This window comes from Nothobranchius furzeri, chromosome 14 (assembly GCF_043380555.1).
Source record: "Nothobranchius furzeri strain GRZ-AD chromosome 14, NfurGRZ-RIMD1, whole genome shotgun sequence".
NCBI classification, from domain to species: Eukaryota; Metazoa; Chordata; class Actinopteri; order Cyprinodontiformes; family Nothobranchiidae; genus Nothobranchius; species Nothobranchius furzeri.
The window spans coordinates 13301146-13315860 of NC_091754.1; the positions used below are offsets into that span (position 1 = coordinate 13301146).

Sequence of the window (14715 nt, forward strand, 5' to 3'; positions counted from 1 at the left end):
CCAAAAAGCTGCTAAGCCACTTTGTCACCATTTCTTTACTAATAAACAACAACCAAAATGCCAAGATAATTATTATTAATAATTATTTAAGGCACAACTATTTAATTATTTGCTTTAATTTCATGTGACCACTGCCAGAAATCAATGACACCAAGTGAAACAAAATGTTGGATTATTTTATAACCCACTACTCTGCTCTGAATAATTGTTCCTGATTTCAAGGAAACTTTGGAAACCTTTCAAGGTCAATATTGAGAAAATGAGAGGAAACATGACCTCCTTTGTGGTTTAAATGAAATAAAAATGAACCTCTAAGAGTGAGGTCTCTGAACAGCTTGGCCTCCCACTTCGCCTCCAGGACCCTGAGACCCACACCGGCGATGATTAGGTCGAGCCAACCCACCGCCAAGAAACACAGCGTCTGTGAGCATGTTTTTGAAGTCAGCCACTGACCCCTTTTATTGTCTCTTCCTCTGGGAGTGACAATGCAATCAGGAGATTCACTGGTCTCCATGTTCACCAGATTCACAAAGCTCCTTATGGCAGCACAAGTAAGAGGAGCCAAATGTCCGTGAAATCCTTTCCTGGAGGATTCATGATGGATTTAGGTTCTAAACACTGTCTGCAAGCATGAAGCAAGCATCTATAGGGGAAGAGAGCCGGAGGGTGACAGCCATTAGCACTAAGCGCTCCTATTTTTTTTTCCATGACACCAGGAATACTTTGACATGAAGTGAATTACGACTGTCCCACTTCACTGCAAAGTCATAGAAAAGAGCAGAACCGTGTGTCGAGTCTCCCTTGAGGTTCTCGCTTTGATTTATGTGTGATTGACAGAGAAAATCCGAGACTTTTCTTAATGTTCCCACTTTAATTATGGCTCTTTATGTTCTTTAGTTCAAAATTTTCAAGGATGACCTTTTACTGCATGCAGATTTGTATTTGTTCATTTCTCTTTTTATCTGCAGAAGAATAAGAGAATTGTCTTTTCCGGGGGGTTTCTTTTTGTCGTTGCTGAAGACGAGCTGCATTCCCAGCACCGTGAATAACTGGCGTCAGCAGTCTGCTCCTGAGAGGCTTGCAGCCAAAGGGATAAGCTCATGTCTCCCTCTCGTCTCTAGGTATTGCAATCCCAGGCCAACTTCCTTTTTTCCTCTTCCCAATAAGCCCTAAAGACACACTGATTACATCTTCCTGACTGAGTATAGCAGAGAGCAGCTTTCATATTTTATCTAGATGACCAGAATTAATAGCTTGCTGTATTTGTACGGCTGTTCACTAATAAAAGCAGATATTTTATTTAAATTCAGCAAAAATTACTTTAATGTTTTTTTATTTAATTGTTTATTCCAGTCATGTCATTAAAGATGAATGCATTCCAGTCTTCACTTTTTGTTTATGGGCAAAGATGATCTAATTTCCTTTTCCATCAGAATATAATCCACGATAAGCCTACAGAATTATGGTTAGCTGAATATGCAGGGTCTTCTTTCTGCAGGCTTAGTGTATAAAACTGTGTCAACATTAATCAAAGTGATTATTAATTGCATTCCCTGGACCACTGTCTGAATCATCTATATTACCGTAAATCCTCTAATACAGGCCCGGGCCTGTATTTGACTCAAGCTCATCAAGCTCCAGGCCTTTATTGGAAGGAGGACCAGAATTAAAGGCAGGCCTCTATTTCTATTTGAGCAAAATGAACTAATGGTTCGCTGGAGTTTTTTGACAATTAAAATTGCACCCACATTTTCAAAGTTAAACATTTCTTTTAACAACGGTAGTTTCTGCTTCAGCCCTCTCCCCCCTCCCCCTGTGCAGCGGCCGCAAACTCACTGATGCGCCCGCAGCCTCTCGGAGTTCCTGCTGCTCTAAACATTGAAATAATTATTTCATTTTCTGTTCCTCACTTCTGATTACCTTCAATGGTGTCTGTTTGTTGCAACCACCAGGTACAAAAACTAACTTGTTTTTATTTGACTATTTTTCTGTCCTGTCTCTGTTTATTATCTTCCTGCATCTCCTCTCAATCCTAAAGAAAAACTGCTACCTGGGTTCATATATATTCACCTTATGAGTTACCTTTGAACTGCAGTTCTAAAAGATCTGTGGCCGTGCTCAGGACGCAGATGTCTGGAGCGCGTCATCAATCAGAGCTTTGCATGCGCAAGCTGGTGAAGGTTAGGATGGGGGTGAGGGGAAGGTTAAATTGCAAGAGGGTAAACGTCACAATTTGGTTGAATGTCCGTTTTACGGCGGGTGTCAGTACCGACGCTCTGGCACAGCGCGTTGCCTCCCGACGCACAGGGGCTTGTCACCTGTTGACTGCAGGCTGCTGTCTTTTCCGTGGACTGCATCTTGCCGGTCATTATCACGTGACAGCGACTAGTCGATGACAGGCATAAAAAGTCACTATAGAGCGGTGAAGTCGACTAGTGACTAGTTCATACAACCCCTGCTACTGCTCCCCAGAGTGTTCTGCAGCATAATCAGCACGTTCTCTTTGAACTTGATATCAAATTTTCGCCTCCTCTTCGTCTCCGCACGGTTAAAGTTACCCTCGCGGTCTATCACTGGCAAATCAAAAGTGAGACAGATGACACAACCGCCCCCTGTACTTGCTTGTTACCACATTCCACCCGGCCACAATAAAAAAACAACAGCAATTATTCACCTCCGCCGACTCCGACACCGGCCAAAATATGATACCCGGCAGTTAATTAAATACAGGCTAATATTAGAGGATTTACGGTATATTCAAAATACTTCTTACCAAACAGAAATAAAAATCTGAGGTGACACAAAAAACAGTATTTGAGAAGATCAGATATCTGCTACACACACCCAAAACACTGCTGTCATCTTCAACTATAAGAGTAAGGCTTCTGATTTTGCTTTAGTGACTTTTTTTGTAGTTCTTCTGTTTTGATGTAATGAAAATATGAAATAATGAATACTGAGCGGAGTGTCCAATGAGCAATCATCACTAGTAACTTGCCCCCTCCTGCTTGTTCCAGGGAAGGCCTCAGCCTCACTTTAAAAGTGTTAGCAGAGTCACTCAACCACGGTTTTCAGTTTAAAAGTAGTTTTATTGTGTTTTTAAATGGACAGCACTTTGTTTAACCTCATAATATGAAGGTGCTTTACAGAGAAAAGGGTATGGTATGGTGTGGTCGAAGTGCTAGCCAGCCTCTTTTAGCTTTGATTAGCTCAGTTAGCTTGTAGCTACATCGTTTTAGATGTCTGTGGTGGGAACCGCCAACTGGGCTTCAATTCAGCTCTTCAAAAATCTATGGATGACAATGCGGAGAGTTTGTTTATATTTTTAACAGCCATTGTTCAGACCCAAAAATTTAAACTAATGAAGGAACACTGAACATCTCTGAACCTCGAGGCTCAAAAACCTTTTGTTCTCTGGTGCAATTTTGTTTCATTAACACTAGCCCTGGCCGTTGCAAAGCATGCATTTCCGACTGAGTCTTCAGTTTCAACCATTAACTAAATACAAGAAGAACATCTCCATCAAACAAATCTAGTAATATTTATCGAGTCAGTGAAAAGCAGCCACCGAGGGGTTGCATTTGGCCCTGTGCAAATGCCATGTTAGCTAAGCAATGGTGCCTCTGGATGCTTCTTGGTGATCGTTCTTGTAAATTTGTCCAGACGTGAGATGAATTAAGAGATAACGGGAAACAAGCCAAGATGTTACGGAGATGCTCAAAACTTACAGCAACTCTTAATAAAAAAAGTGAAGACCGAGCAGGCAATCGCACAATGCCTATTTCTACTTTTGTAGTATTGAAAGGAAATAAATAAATAAATAAATAAATAAATAAATAAATAAAGTGTACTCAGGATCATGCTCTTCTTCATGGGTCATGAGGTTGTGAAAAATGTTGTCCTTTTACTTTCTTAGAGAGCATGACAACAGCTGCTAAATGTGTAATTATTTCATTTTCAGATGAGCAGCTATGCCTCAGTCTTTTCCAGTGATATGCACCATCATCTCAAAGCAGCCTACTTGATACACAGCCCTACGCACACCCGAGCATTAATAATTATTGTGCACTGCCTGGTATTTCTGCACAGATGTCAATGCCAAAACTATAAAGTCCTAATTATCCCCAATAACTCACACCAATGGCGAACCTGAGCTGAATGTTAATAATTTAATTTTGCTGCTTTATTTGTTCTTTAGCTCTGATAAACTGTGTGACAGTCGCAGGCTCATCATAATCTACAAAGCCTCAATAAGACTATAATGCTGCTCCGTTTCTCCATTATAGGAAATCTATGTCAGAGAAGTGGGTAAATTACAATCCCTAAGAGCATTCATGCCACAAATAATTCCAAAGTGAAGGACAAGTGGAGGTTTGGCTGATTGTAGTCAGAATAATCACGGCACATTAAAGCATTTCTCTTTACTTGTTCACAGAGTGATCCAACCCTGCTAATACTCTCATGCAGCTATGTTTGACTGCTCTGGTTTGTTGTTAAACTGAAGTTGTTGTTTGCAAAAACTTTTAATTCACCTTGTAAAACACTCAGAGTTTTGTAAATGATCTGCTTTATATTTCATTTTCCCAAGGATTATTTCACTCTGACCTAAGGCAAGCATAAAGTTTATTTACACAATATTTCAGAAGTATGATTGTTTTTGGTTTTTCTTTTTTGTTTGGGGAGATTTTATACCAAACTCACCAATTGCATCATTGCATCATTTTTTGCTTCTCTGTGGGTCTCTACTGCCTCTATAAACATTGCAAACATAAAAAAAAACCTCTTCCATCTATTTTCTGTCTGTTTAACCCTCCCACTGTCTTTATGGGTGACCCCGCAAGAAAAGTTGAACATTGAGCAGGACTGATGGTTTATCCCTTGAGGTCCACATGGCAGGGGTGAGGTGGTGCTCACTCCTCACCCCTGCCACATGGACCCAAGGAATAAACCATCAACCCTGCTCAATGGTCAACTTTCCTCATGGAGTCACGCCCATTAAGACAGTGGGAGGGTTAAGAATGTATGTGTCAAGCAGTTTCAAAAAGTTCCTGTTTGTGACATCACAAACAGGAAACATTGCATAGAACCACCCCCTCACTTGTTAAAGCTACAAGAGCAGTGGCTCCATTCTAAACCCCTCCCATATACCAGAGCTTCTCAGCTTATAGCAGTCTGAGTGGACGATGGGTGGGCGTGGCCAGCCCCAGTTTGTTTACTCACAGCTCATTCCAGAATGTACTGAAAATCTTAATAATAAAAGTACACCTGTGCACCATTTCCAGGAACTAGAAGTGAGCCACATTCCAGCTGAGCTTCAGAAAGTAGGATTTGGCGTCTTATTTTCTCATATTTAGACGTCTCACCTTGGATTGAATAACAGCCACTCAACTCTACCACTGACTTGCAACATGGATGTTTTATCTCTACAAATAACACAAGCCTGGAGGAGATCTGATGTGTGGTGACATTGCTAATGCTAACAGTTAGCTTCTCAAGGTGTTCTCTGCAGGTTCCTGGATGCTAAAACAACAACAGCCTTCCTTGTCGTGAGTCAAGATGGGTGAGTCCATAAATGCTAAATGACAGTGTGACGTACACTCACCTAAAGGATTATTAGGAACACCATACTAATATGGTGTTTCGCCTTCAGAACTGCCTTAATTCTACGTGACATTGATTTAACAAGGTGCTGAAAGCATTCTTTAGAAATGTTGGCCCATATTGTCATGTTCAAGAAACCAGTATGAAATGATTGGATCTTTTTCACATGGTGCATTATCCTGCTGGAAGTGGCCATCAGAGGATGGGTACATGGTGGGGTTGTCACGGTAACCAGTGTAGCGGTAAACCCCTGTAAAAAAGTTGACAATAATAATAACCGTCTTGTTTTTTAAAAAAAAATATTATCTCGGTGGATTACCGTGGCTGCGGTGTAGGCGCGGTGACCCTTACCAGCCACCGTATCATCTGCTGAAGTTGCCGGCGGCACATGCGCGCTTTGATGTTTACAACCAAAACTTTCTTGAAGTTAAAGCTGAAATAATGGCCAAAGGAGGAGACGGCAGCGCTCAGGACATTTTTTTATCCCTCAAAGAAGACAAAGTGGGAAGTACGGGCATCTATTGGATATCTGAAGAATGCAGAGGGACAGTTGATAGAAGACGGCTATCCTGTTTGCAGCACGTGCAGAAAAAGTGTCTGTGAAAGGCAGCAACGCTTCAAATCTCATGACACATCTGCGTGACCATCACCCACAACTCTACAGTCAACGCAAGGCAAGCTAACGTTAGCGTTTTAGCTAAAATACGTGATCCGAGGATTTGGGTCGAGGGAGAATGCAACGAATCGCTATATGAAGCAGCCGCAGCGCCGCTACCTGCATATAAACCGTGTCGCGGACACACCCATGTTGAAATGACGCTATGCATTACGGGGCTCCCAGGGGCAGATAAGAGTTGGTCTCTCTCCGAGAATAATTATGAATTTATGACATTTTCCCAAATCTGTAAATCTCACTGGAAAGACACAAACCAAGGACAATATTTTCCTGATATAGGGTTTATTACTGAAGTAAGGGTAAAAAAAAGTATCTGATTAGAAGGCTACTTGAGTACTGAGCATCATCTGAACTAATATTTTTAAATGATGACATCAAATAGACAAAAAATAAGAAGTTATGGGCAAATATTGGTATTTTAAAGACTAAAGGGAAAAAATGTAAACAAATAAACAACATAATTACAAAATAACACATTTTAGGCAAAATTTAGACACAAACTGAGGACAATATTTCCTAACATACAGGGTTTATTTGTGTGAAAATGTAGCATGTTTAAAAAAAAATACCGCGATAATACCGAAAACCGTGGTAATTTTGGTCACAATAACAGTGAGGTTAAATTTTCACAACTTGACAACCCTAACACATGGTGGTCATGAAGGGATGGACATGGTCAGAAACAATGATCAGGTAGCCTGTGGCATTTAAAAGATGCCCAGTTGGCGCTAAGGGGCCAAAAGTGTGCCAATAAAACACCCCCCACACCATTACACCACCACCACCAGCCTGCACAGTGGTAACAAGGCATGATGGATCCATGTTCTCATTCTGACTCTACCATTGGAATGTCTCAACAGAAATCGAGACTCGTCAGACCAGGCAACATGTTTCCAGTCTTCAACTATCCAATTTTGGTGAGCTCATGCAAACTGTAGCCTCTTTGTCCTCTTTGTAGTGGAGATGAGTGGTACCCGGTAGGATCTTCTGCTGTTATTGCCCATCCGCCTCAAGGTTGTGCATGTTGTGGCTTCACAAATACTTACCCCTACTTATTCCTCGGTTGTAACGAGTGGTTGTTTCAGTCAAAGTTGCTCTTCTATCAGCTTGAATAAGTCGGCCCATTCTCCTCTGACCTCTAGCATCAACAAGGCATTTTCACCCACAGGACTTCCGCATACTGGATGTTTTTCCCTTTTCACACCATTCTTTGTAAACACTAGAAATGGCTGTGGGTGAAAATCCCAGTAACTGAGCAGATTGTGAAATTCTCAGACCGGCCCGTCTGGCACCAACAACCACGCCACGCTCAAAATAGCTTAAATCAGCTTTCTTCCCCATTCTGACATTCAGTTTGGAGTTAAGGAGATGTTCTTGGCCAGGACCACACCCCTAAATGCATTGAAGCAACTCCCGTGTGATTGGCTGATCACATAATCGCATTAACTCATTCACTGCCAGCCGTTTCCTGATCACTAACGGCCTTTGCTGCCAGCGTTTCTCACCGTTTTTACTGTTTTTTTGAGAGTCACAGAACGTTGCGCGCTAGCATGATGTCGATGCCAAAACAACCAAAACAAAGAGGAGACTCACCTCTTACATCAGGAAGAAGCCGTGTGTTTCAAGCGTTATCCGTTCTTTCATAATCCGTTGTCGAATTGTGATCGGCAGAGGCTTTTCTGGTTTGCGCCTCACTTTTTTTACAGGAACGGCCCAAAACGATCTCCTAACACATGGATGTGTTGCTTCCTGATCATGTGATCTGTGACGTATGCGGATGAAGATCGGCTTCATGGCTGAGATGTTTGTTCTCAGCGCGGGGGCTCGTTCCGATGCTCAACCAGTAAAAAAATGTAAATGACGACTTTAGTCGTAATTGGCAGTGAATGAGTTAAGGAGAAGTTGAACAGGTGTTCCTAATAATCATTTAGGTGAGAGTGGATCTGTGAGGCTTATCAAATCCTAGAGTTTCACCATCTATTTTCTATTAGAAGCTAATGCAGGAGATAGGTAGAAGACTATTTTAATGTTCAGTCTGCATGAAACTTCAGAGCAACAGATTATAATCAGACATAAGATTAAATTTTTTTTTCAATTTTCTACAATTTTAAAAGGCTCTATTAGGGTTAGGATTAGATTTATGTAGAAGAAAAATACGATGGATTCATGTAGAATATCTAAATCTGGATTCTTATTTGTTTTTGTTAGTCTGAGTGAGTGCATCATGCAGCTGAGACCTGCTCTAAAGAAAGGCGGTGTACTGTAACTCTATTAGGGAGAAATGGATGGAATGGGTGACTTACAAACATGACCAGTTTCGTCTGAACCATCGGGGCAGTCGGGCTCACCATCACAGAGCCAGGCTTCGGGTATGCAGGCTTGGCGATCGTGACAATGAAACTCCCCTACGTCGCACATGATGGATTCTGGATGGCATGAGGAGAGGGGTGGAGAAGAACAGAGAAGATCCAGAATGAGGTGATGGCATTGGGGTTACAGTGAAAACATGAGATAGTGGGTAAAGAAGATATGACTTTTGTTGGAGTTCATTTCAAACCTCATACAGCGGATGGTGAACAGTCACAGTAGAGAATTTATGAAGCTGAGTGAAGCAGATGTAAAAAGATGCTGCAGTTTTTTCCTGCATGGACATGTTTAAAAGCTTTCAGGAGCTTCTTCTTCTTCTTTTCCATCAAAGGCATTTGCCCAGACAATTGTGTTTCTGACAGCTGCTTTCCTCTAACAATGACATGACATCCTGCGCGACTTCGAAAACTAGCATAAAGCATTTTGTCAAGTTTGCTCTTATCTTGTTGCCTCCTTGGTGCTGCTTTTATTTGGAAAAGAAGGGGGGAGTTTAGTGAAAGCCCAGTCAACTAAAAAGTCGTCATAGCCTTTCGATAAAGAAAGCATCCATCAGAGACTTGACATGTTTCCTTGCCGGTAGCTGTCAGAAACTCGGCTCGATCACGCTGCAGAATGACACGGGCTTTTGTGAAAGATTCGACTCTACAATGTGACCTGCCTCCAAGTCTCTTCAGCGCCGAGCGAAAACGGTCATTTGTTTTTTAAGCTTAACCCACAGACAGCCGGGCACGCTGAAAGTCCCTCCTCCTACTCGCTACTGCTATCTCCTTTCTCTTTTTTCCCTGAGTGTGTTCCTAACCCATTAGTGGTGGGAGGGAAGCAAGTGGGAGATCAGGTCTGTAGCATCTGAACAGTGGGAGTGATAATTCAACGCACTGCTGCTCCTGCCCCAGCACCCTCCAGCAAATTCACCAGCCAGGGACAAATCTGAAAAGGTCAAACATCTCATCCATTCTTCCTCTTCTATTCCCACTGATGCAATATAGCTGATATCTAACAATTTAAATCAAGGTCCCCTTTGAAATATGCAGACCTTTTTGTGCCAAGCTCTTTAAATTCCACCCAAAAGTCACTGAATTAAGAAAACAAGTTCATCATAGGGAAGCAAAAACCTCAAGGCACCTTCATTAAAAACAGGTTAATCATTGTTAACCCCAAAAACAGTTTAGTATAAATAATTTATATTAGAGAGTAATTTAGCTTTAATACTGTCATTTTTCTCTTTGCAAAAACAAAAATCAGTTGAGCTTATTTTTGAATATTAGTAGTTTAGGAAGGCTGCAGCTTTACATCCATCCAACCTGCATGGAAAAGGAAAAGTGGGTAAATGTACCAACATTTCTAATATTTAAACATAATTCTCATTTTTGATCTACATATTTTAACGTGTGTTGTTTACCGTAAAACAATTTAAAGTCAGTATTAAAAAAAACACTGGACTGAAAATTTAAATATGGAAAAACTATAAAATCCAATCAAGCAATCACAAATTTACACATGTATGACTCAATCAGTGAAAAGTAAGGGAATTGGTTTTCACCAGTCCAAAACACATGAACGTAATTGTAGCGATAAATATAGATTTACATCTATATTTCAAATGTGGCAAAGATTTAGCTTGTTTGTAATGTTATATTAATTAATTGGGGCACCACCAGTTTTCGGAACTGGACCGTTGGATTTAATATCTATATCTTTGCAATTTAATCAACCTCAGCGTTAACACCACAAATTAATCCAAAGGATGAATTCTTGACAGAATGCGCCGATTATCCCGAGAATTGTTAGACAATGATCAGGCGTTATTTACATTTTGTGAATTTATTACATCAAGGACATTGACAAAAGGACCAAACACAGCGTATAGTTTCATGCATGGAATTAAGAAAATTGTTAACCCAAAGCTTTATGGCAGTGATAGGTGTGTGTGTGTGTGTGTGTGTGTGTGTGTGTGTGTGTGTGTGTGTGTGTGTGTGTGTGTGTGTGTGTGTGTGTGTGTGTGTGTGTGTGTGTAAGGATTCGTTGTGGCAGACAAAGAAGGTAAATCTTGAGAGCTAAACAGGAAAGTCAGCCAGATGAAAATGATTCACAGACCTTTCTTCTCGTCGCCAGAGGGTGGCCAAAGGGCTAAGGTAGCCTTGGATTCCTTGTTCATGAAGAGGCTTCCGGGACTGTAAGATTTTTACCCCGAGTTGGTCAACGAAGTCTGTTGAGTTCAGGAGAATCCCATTCCCCGGGAGTGACTGGACTTTAAGGTTTCTTCACTTCAGGTGCACCAAAAATGTGGGATTCAGAGCTCGAGTCCAAATTATCAAAACCGATGCTAAACCAGAAAAATGGCTCCAAATTAGTTTTAACTCTTAATGTAAGAACTCGACTGAACATGCAGACTTCAGGTTTCACGTAGGAAGTCAAAACAAAACAAGCGGAGTTGCTTCTAAGTATTACCGTAACTTTTGAGAGCCTCTCCAATGCTATCACCAGCCCGTCTAGGCTAATGCTAGCCTATCCATGCTAATAGACAGCAGAGGGATTGTTTGAACCAGTCAATGACCAGCCGAGGGCTGCTAGTCCCTAGCGTATCTAGTAATAACGCTGGTAAAGGTGCTATTCCTCAGTAAGCAGCGCCAGCCCCTCACTTACCGGTGCCAGCTTATCATTAATCAGATCAGTAGTTTGCTTCGGAATTTATATAGCCTCCTGGTGCTGGGCAGTAGTCTTAATTTTGGCCCCCATACCGCGCCATAATTTACGATCCTGGGAGAGAGTCATAGGAGGTAACCAGAATGCTAGAACTGCGGGCCAGTTTCAAATTCCCCTTTTTGTTTTCTTCTGCTAAATGTGAGAGGAAAAACTTTGTGAAAATAGTTATGTTCTACTTCATGTAAATCCAAACAAAGTTAATCTGAGGATATAAAATGTGGATTTCTGCACCACAATCATTGATATACCAAATGAAAATTACTTCACTATTCAGTGGTAAAGTGTCCTGGATACTGAGTGTTAAAGTTAAAATGACAAATTTAGAAAACAAATTAGCTTAAAACTTGAGATCTCATCAGTTTGCCATTAATATCAGCTGAAATCGGCATTACAATCTCAAACCAGAAAATATCTATCGGTTTTCAGTCTCGTAATGGAACTATTTTTACACACGATTCACATATTATACATCAAACTCTTCAGCAACTTCCCCTCACTCAAAATGTCAAAATATGGTTTAGTTTGTGATATTTTTGTTTATTTAGGACAATGTGAAGTAGAAAATTGGCCTGCAGTGACAAACAACAAACAAAAACAGGAATCCTCACCCAAGGCTTGCTTTTCTGAAGATCTTTACAAACGTGTCATCACCATAGTTGCAAATTACAGAAATATATTACTAATATACACATCTCTGCATCACATTTATGGAGAATGAGATTCATCTGCTGTTGTAGACAAATTAAACATGGCACTTTTCCTATTACTAACAAAAATTGAAGTAGATGCCACTTGTTGGTAACCTAAAATGTTTTAGTTACTCCTTTTTTATGAGAGGGTGACAGCACGTATTGCTATGAAAATATTGGTATATCGGTAAAGTTGCCAATACTGAGCTTTTTTTCATGCCACTTAACATTCTAGCATAGTATAGCTATAAATATATTATGGAGATAAAAAAAAAGAAAATATTAAGAAAGTGGTTCTTTAGCATCCGTCTAAAAACCTCTGCCAATAACACGTTTCGGACCAAAAGCAACTACTGGACCATCCGGTTGTCAGTGTGGCCAAAGCACAGCACTTACGCACTTCCTGGGTCCATGACCGTGTTTACGTTGTTAGCTTGTTCTGTAGGTTCACTAAAGTAGCTTTAATGAAGAAAAAAGTTTAAAATTTTATTTAACATTTAAAATAAAATAAAAAAAAACATTTATCTTGTTTCAGTTTTTGATGAAAAGGCTGGATGCCCGGCACAAATAAACGTTCTACATGCCAACGACATGGGGAGGCATTAATAAGCACACGCTGTGCTTGCTTTTGGCAGACACCGGCTCAGATTGATGAACTTTCTAAAGGGTTGTCTTCCACCCATTTAAAGCTGAATTGATTACCTTTGTGAAGCAGAATGCTGGTAAGAGAAGGGCCATTTCCTCAAGTACTAAAGGAAGCGGTAAAAAGAAAGAAAGCTGTTCCTTCTCCTCAGAGAAACCTAGTTACCTACTGATGTTCTACCTCCTTTCATGCCTTCTTGTCTTCAAAGCTGAAGAGGCCAAATATGAGCCATGCAAATGACCTCTTAAGTCATTTCATCTTTTCATTCAGCATTTTTCCCCTAAACGGCCTGTCTTTGATGGACCGTCAGGGTCTCTGCAGCTGTTGGTAGACCGAAGCACACTCAGCTGAGAGAAAGTGACAGCTTAGTTGTATTTGCATTAGAATGCCACATGAAGGTGTAGAATGACACAACGTTATAAATTTTTCCAAATATTTCCATAAAAACATCTCTAAAGTGCTTATTTCCTTTAAAAGGTCCACCCTTTGTAAGTGGAAAAACACCCAAAATGGTTTTATTTCCACAACTGTAGGAAACACAGAGTCGGCACTCAGCTGGACACATTATCATGAGCACCATTCCTGACACCCAGCAGCCACCACTGGCACAACACAGTGGCTCATTAAAGCTACCGAGCCTTTGAAAGGTGCCAGGTTTTCAGAGGAACAAAGAGTTATTTGGAGGCAGCGTGGCAGTTTGCAAACCTGCTGCAGCAAAACCTGCCAACGGTCTTTGCTGCATATATTTTTATCAAGCCCTTTATTGAAATGAGGCAAGAATTTTAGAACGTTGAGCCTCTCGCAAAACATGTTCAATCTACTGTAACATGAACGCTAAGGCAGCACAGCTAATTTCCTCTCACTGCGTTTTCCAGAGAGCCATCCACCGTCTCATTTGCTCGGTCCTATTAAACTGTGAATTACATGAGAGCTTAGGTTTTTATTTATTTTTCTAAACAACATTATTCTACAATAAGGCATGAGCCGCAAACCACTAAGACCTCACAATCCCCTGGATTGCATCAGGTGCACATTTCACAATGTGGTACTTTGGATAAGTCTTAAGCCAAGAAACTATTCAAACAAAACCAGGATTGTAGAAGCAGCGGTGGGGTGCACAGTTCAAAGAGGTGCATTAAACCTCGGCTTAGTTGCACTGCTTAAAACAGATACAAGACGCTGAGAATATTTTAAAGGAGATGAAGCTTGTTGAAGTTGTCTAACATGAAAATAAAGTTATGTGAGAACCTGCTGTTATATTATATTACACCTGTGATGTATTCAGGGAGTGTAGGGAAACCAAAACCAACAGATGGTTCGATTAATAATGGTATATTTTGAAATACTTGTCAACAATACGTGGTACGGGTGTAATGGTAAATGTATTTTTATTCTGACTTTTTTGGTACGCAGCGTTCTGTACGGCAAAGGCCCGTGCCCAATGACCTAGCTCCATAACACAGACAATCTACTGATCATCTACAGTCCTGGCAGGAAAATGAGGTCCTGATGAGGTGGTTTTAGAAGAACACTACTCAGCCCGAAACAGCTCTGTACAGCAAGGTTCGAGTCAGCCCTCGTGACCAAAGAGCACGAGGCAGTGTAAGGTAACCTGTACGCTCCACAGAAACACAACTCAGATGAGAAACGGTGGTGTCGCTGGACATTCTAAAACAGGAAATGGCTGCAGGCAGTTAAGCAAGAGGCAGAAAACACTGGAGCAACCAGTGACTCCACCCCCTAGTCAACCAGCGGCCAGAATTGCAATGCCGGCCCGACTTTGCCTTGCCAGGTACCTCAACAGAGCAAGGACATAAAGTTGAGGATAAAGTAGAGGGAAAATACCAAACAGTAGGGATGAGTACCTTTGACATTTGAATCGATTTGGTACTAATTCCCGGTACCTAGGAATCGATACCGGTACATAACGGTACCAATTTTAGATACTTTTGAGTGTTTATTATTTTAATTCTCTTTTATAATAAAATAAATATTTTTCTCAATATATAACCATATTTGATAAATATCACAATAAA

The 14715-nt window shown here is 40.8% G+C and overlaps 1 protein-coding gene across 5 annotated transcripts in view; it reads right to left on the reverse strand.

The window, feature by feature from the left end:
- Positions 1-14715, reverse strand: part of lrp1bb (low density lipoprotein receptor-related protein 1Bb) — a 481608-nt gene that overhangs the window by 346533 nt on the left and 120360 nt on the right. For 4 of the 5 annotated variants that reach the window (XR_011516175.1, XM_070543933.1, XM_070543932.1 and 1 more), the window contains exon 2: positions 8581-8703. The exons of the other annotated variant lie outside the window; for it this stretch is intronic. Coding sequence is in view for 3 of the 4 variants with exons in the window: in XM_070543933.1 (XP_070400034.1) it covers positions 8581-8703 (123 nt within the window). In the remaining variant the exon portion in view is untranslated. The remainder of the gene's footprint in view (positions 1-8580; positions 8704-14715) is intronic. 5 annotated transcript variants of the gene reach the window in all.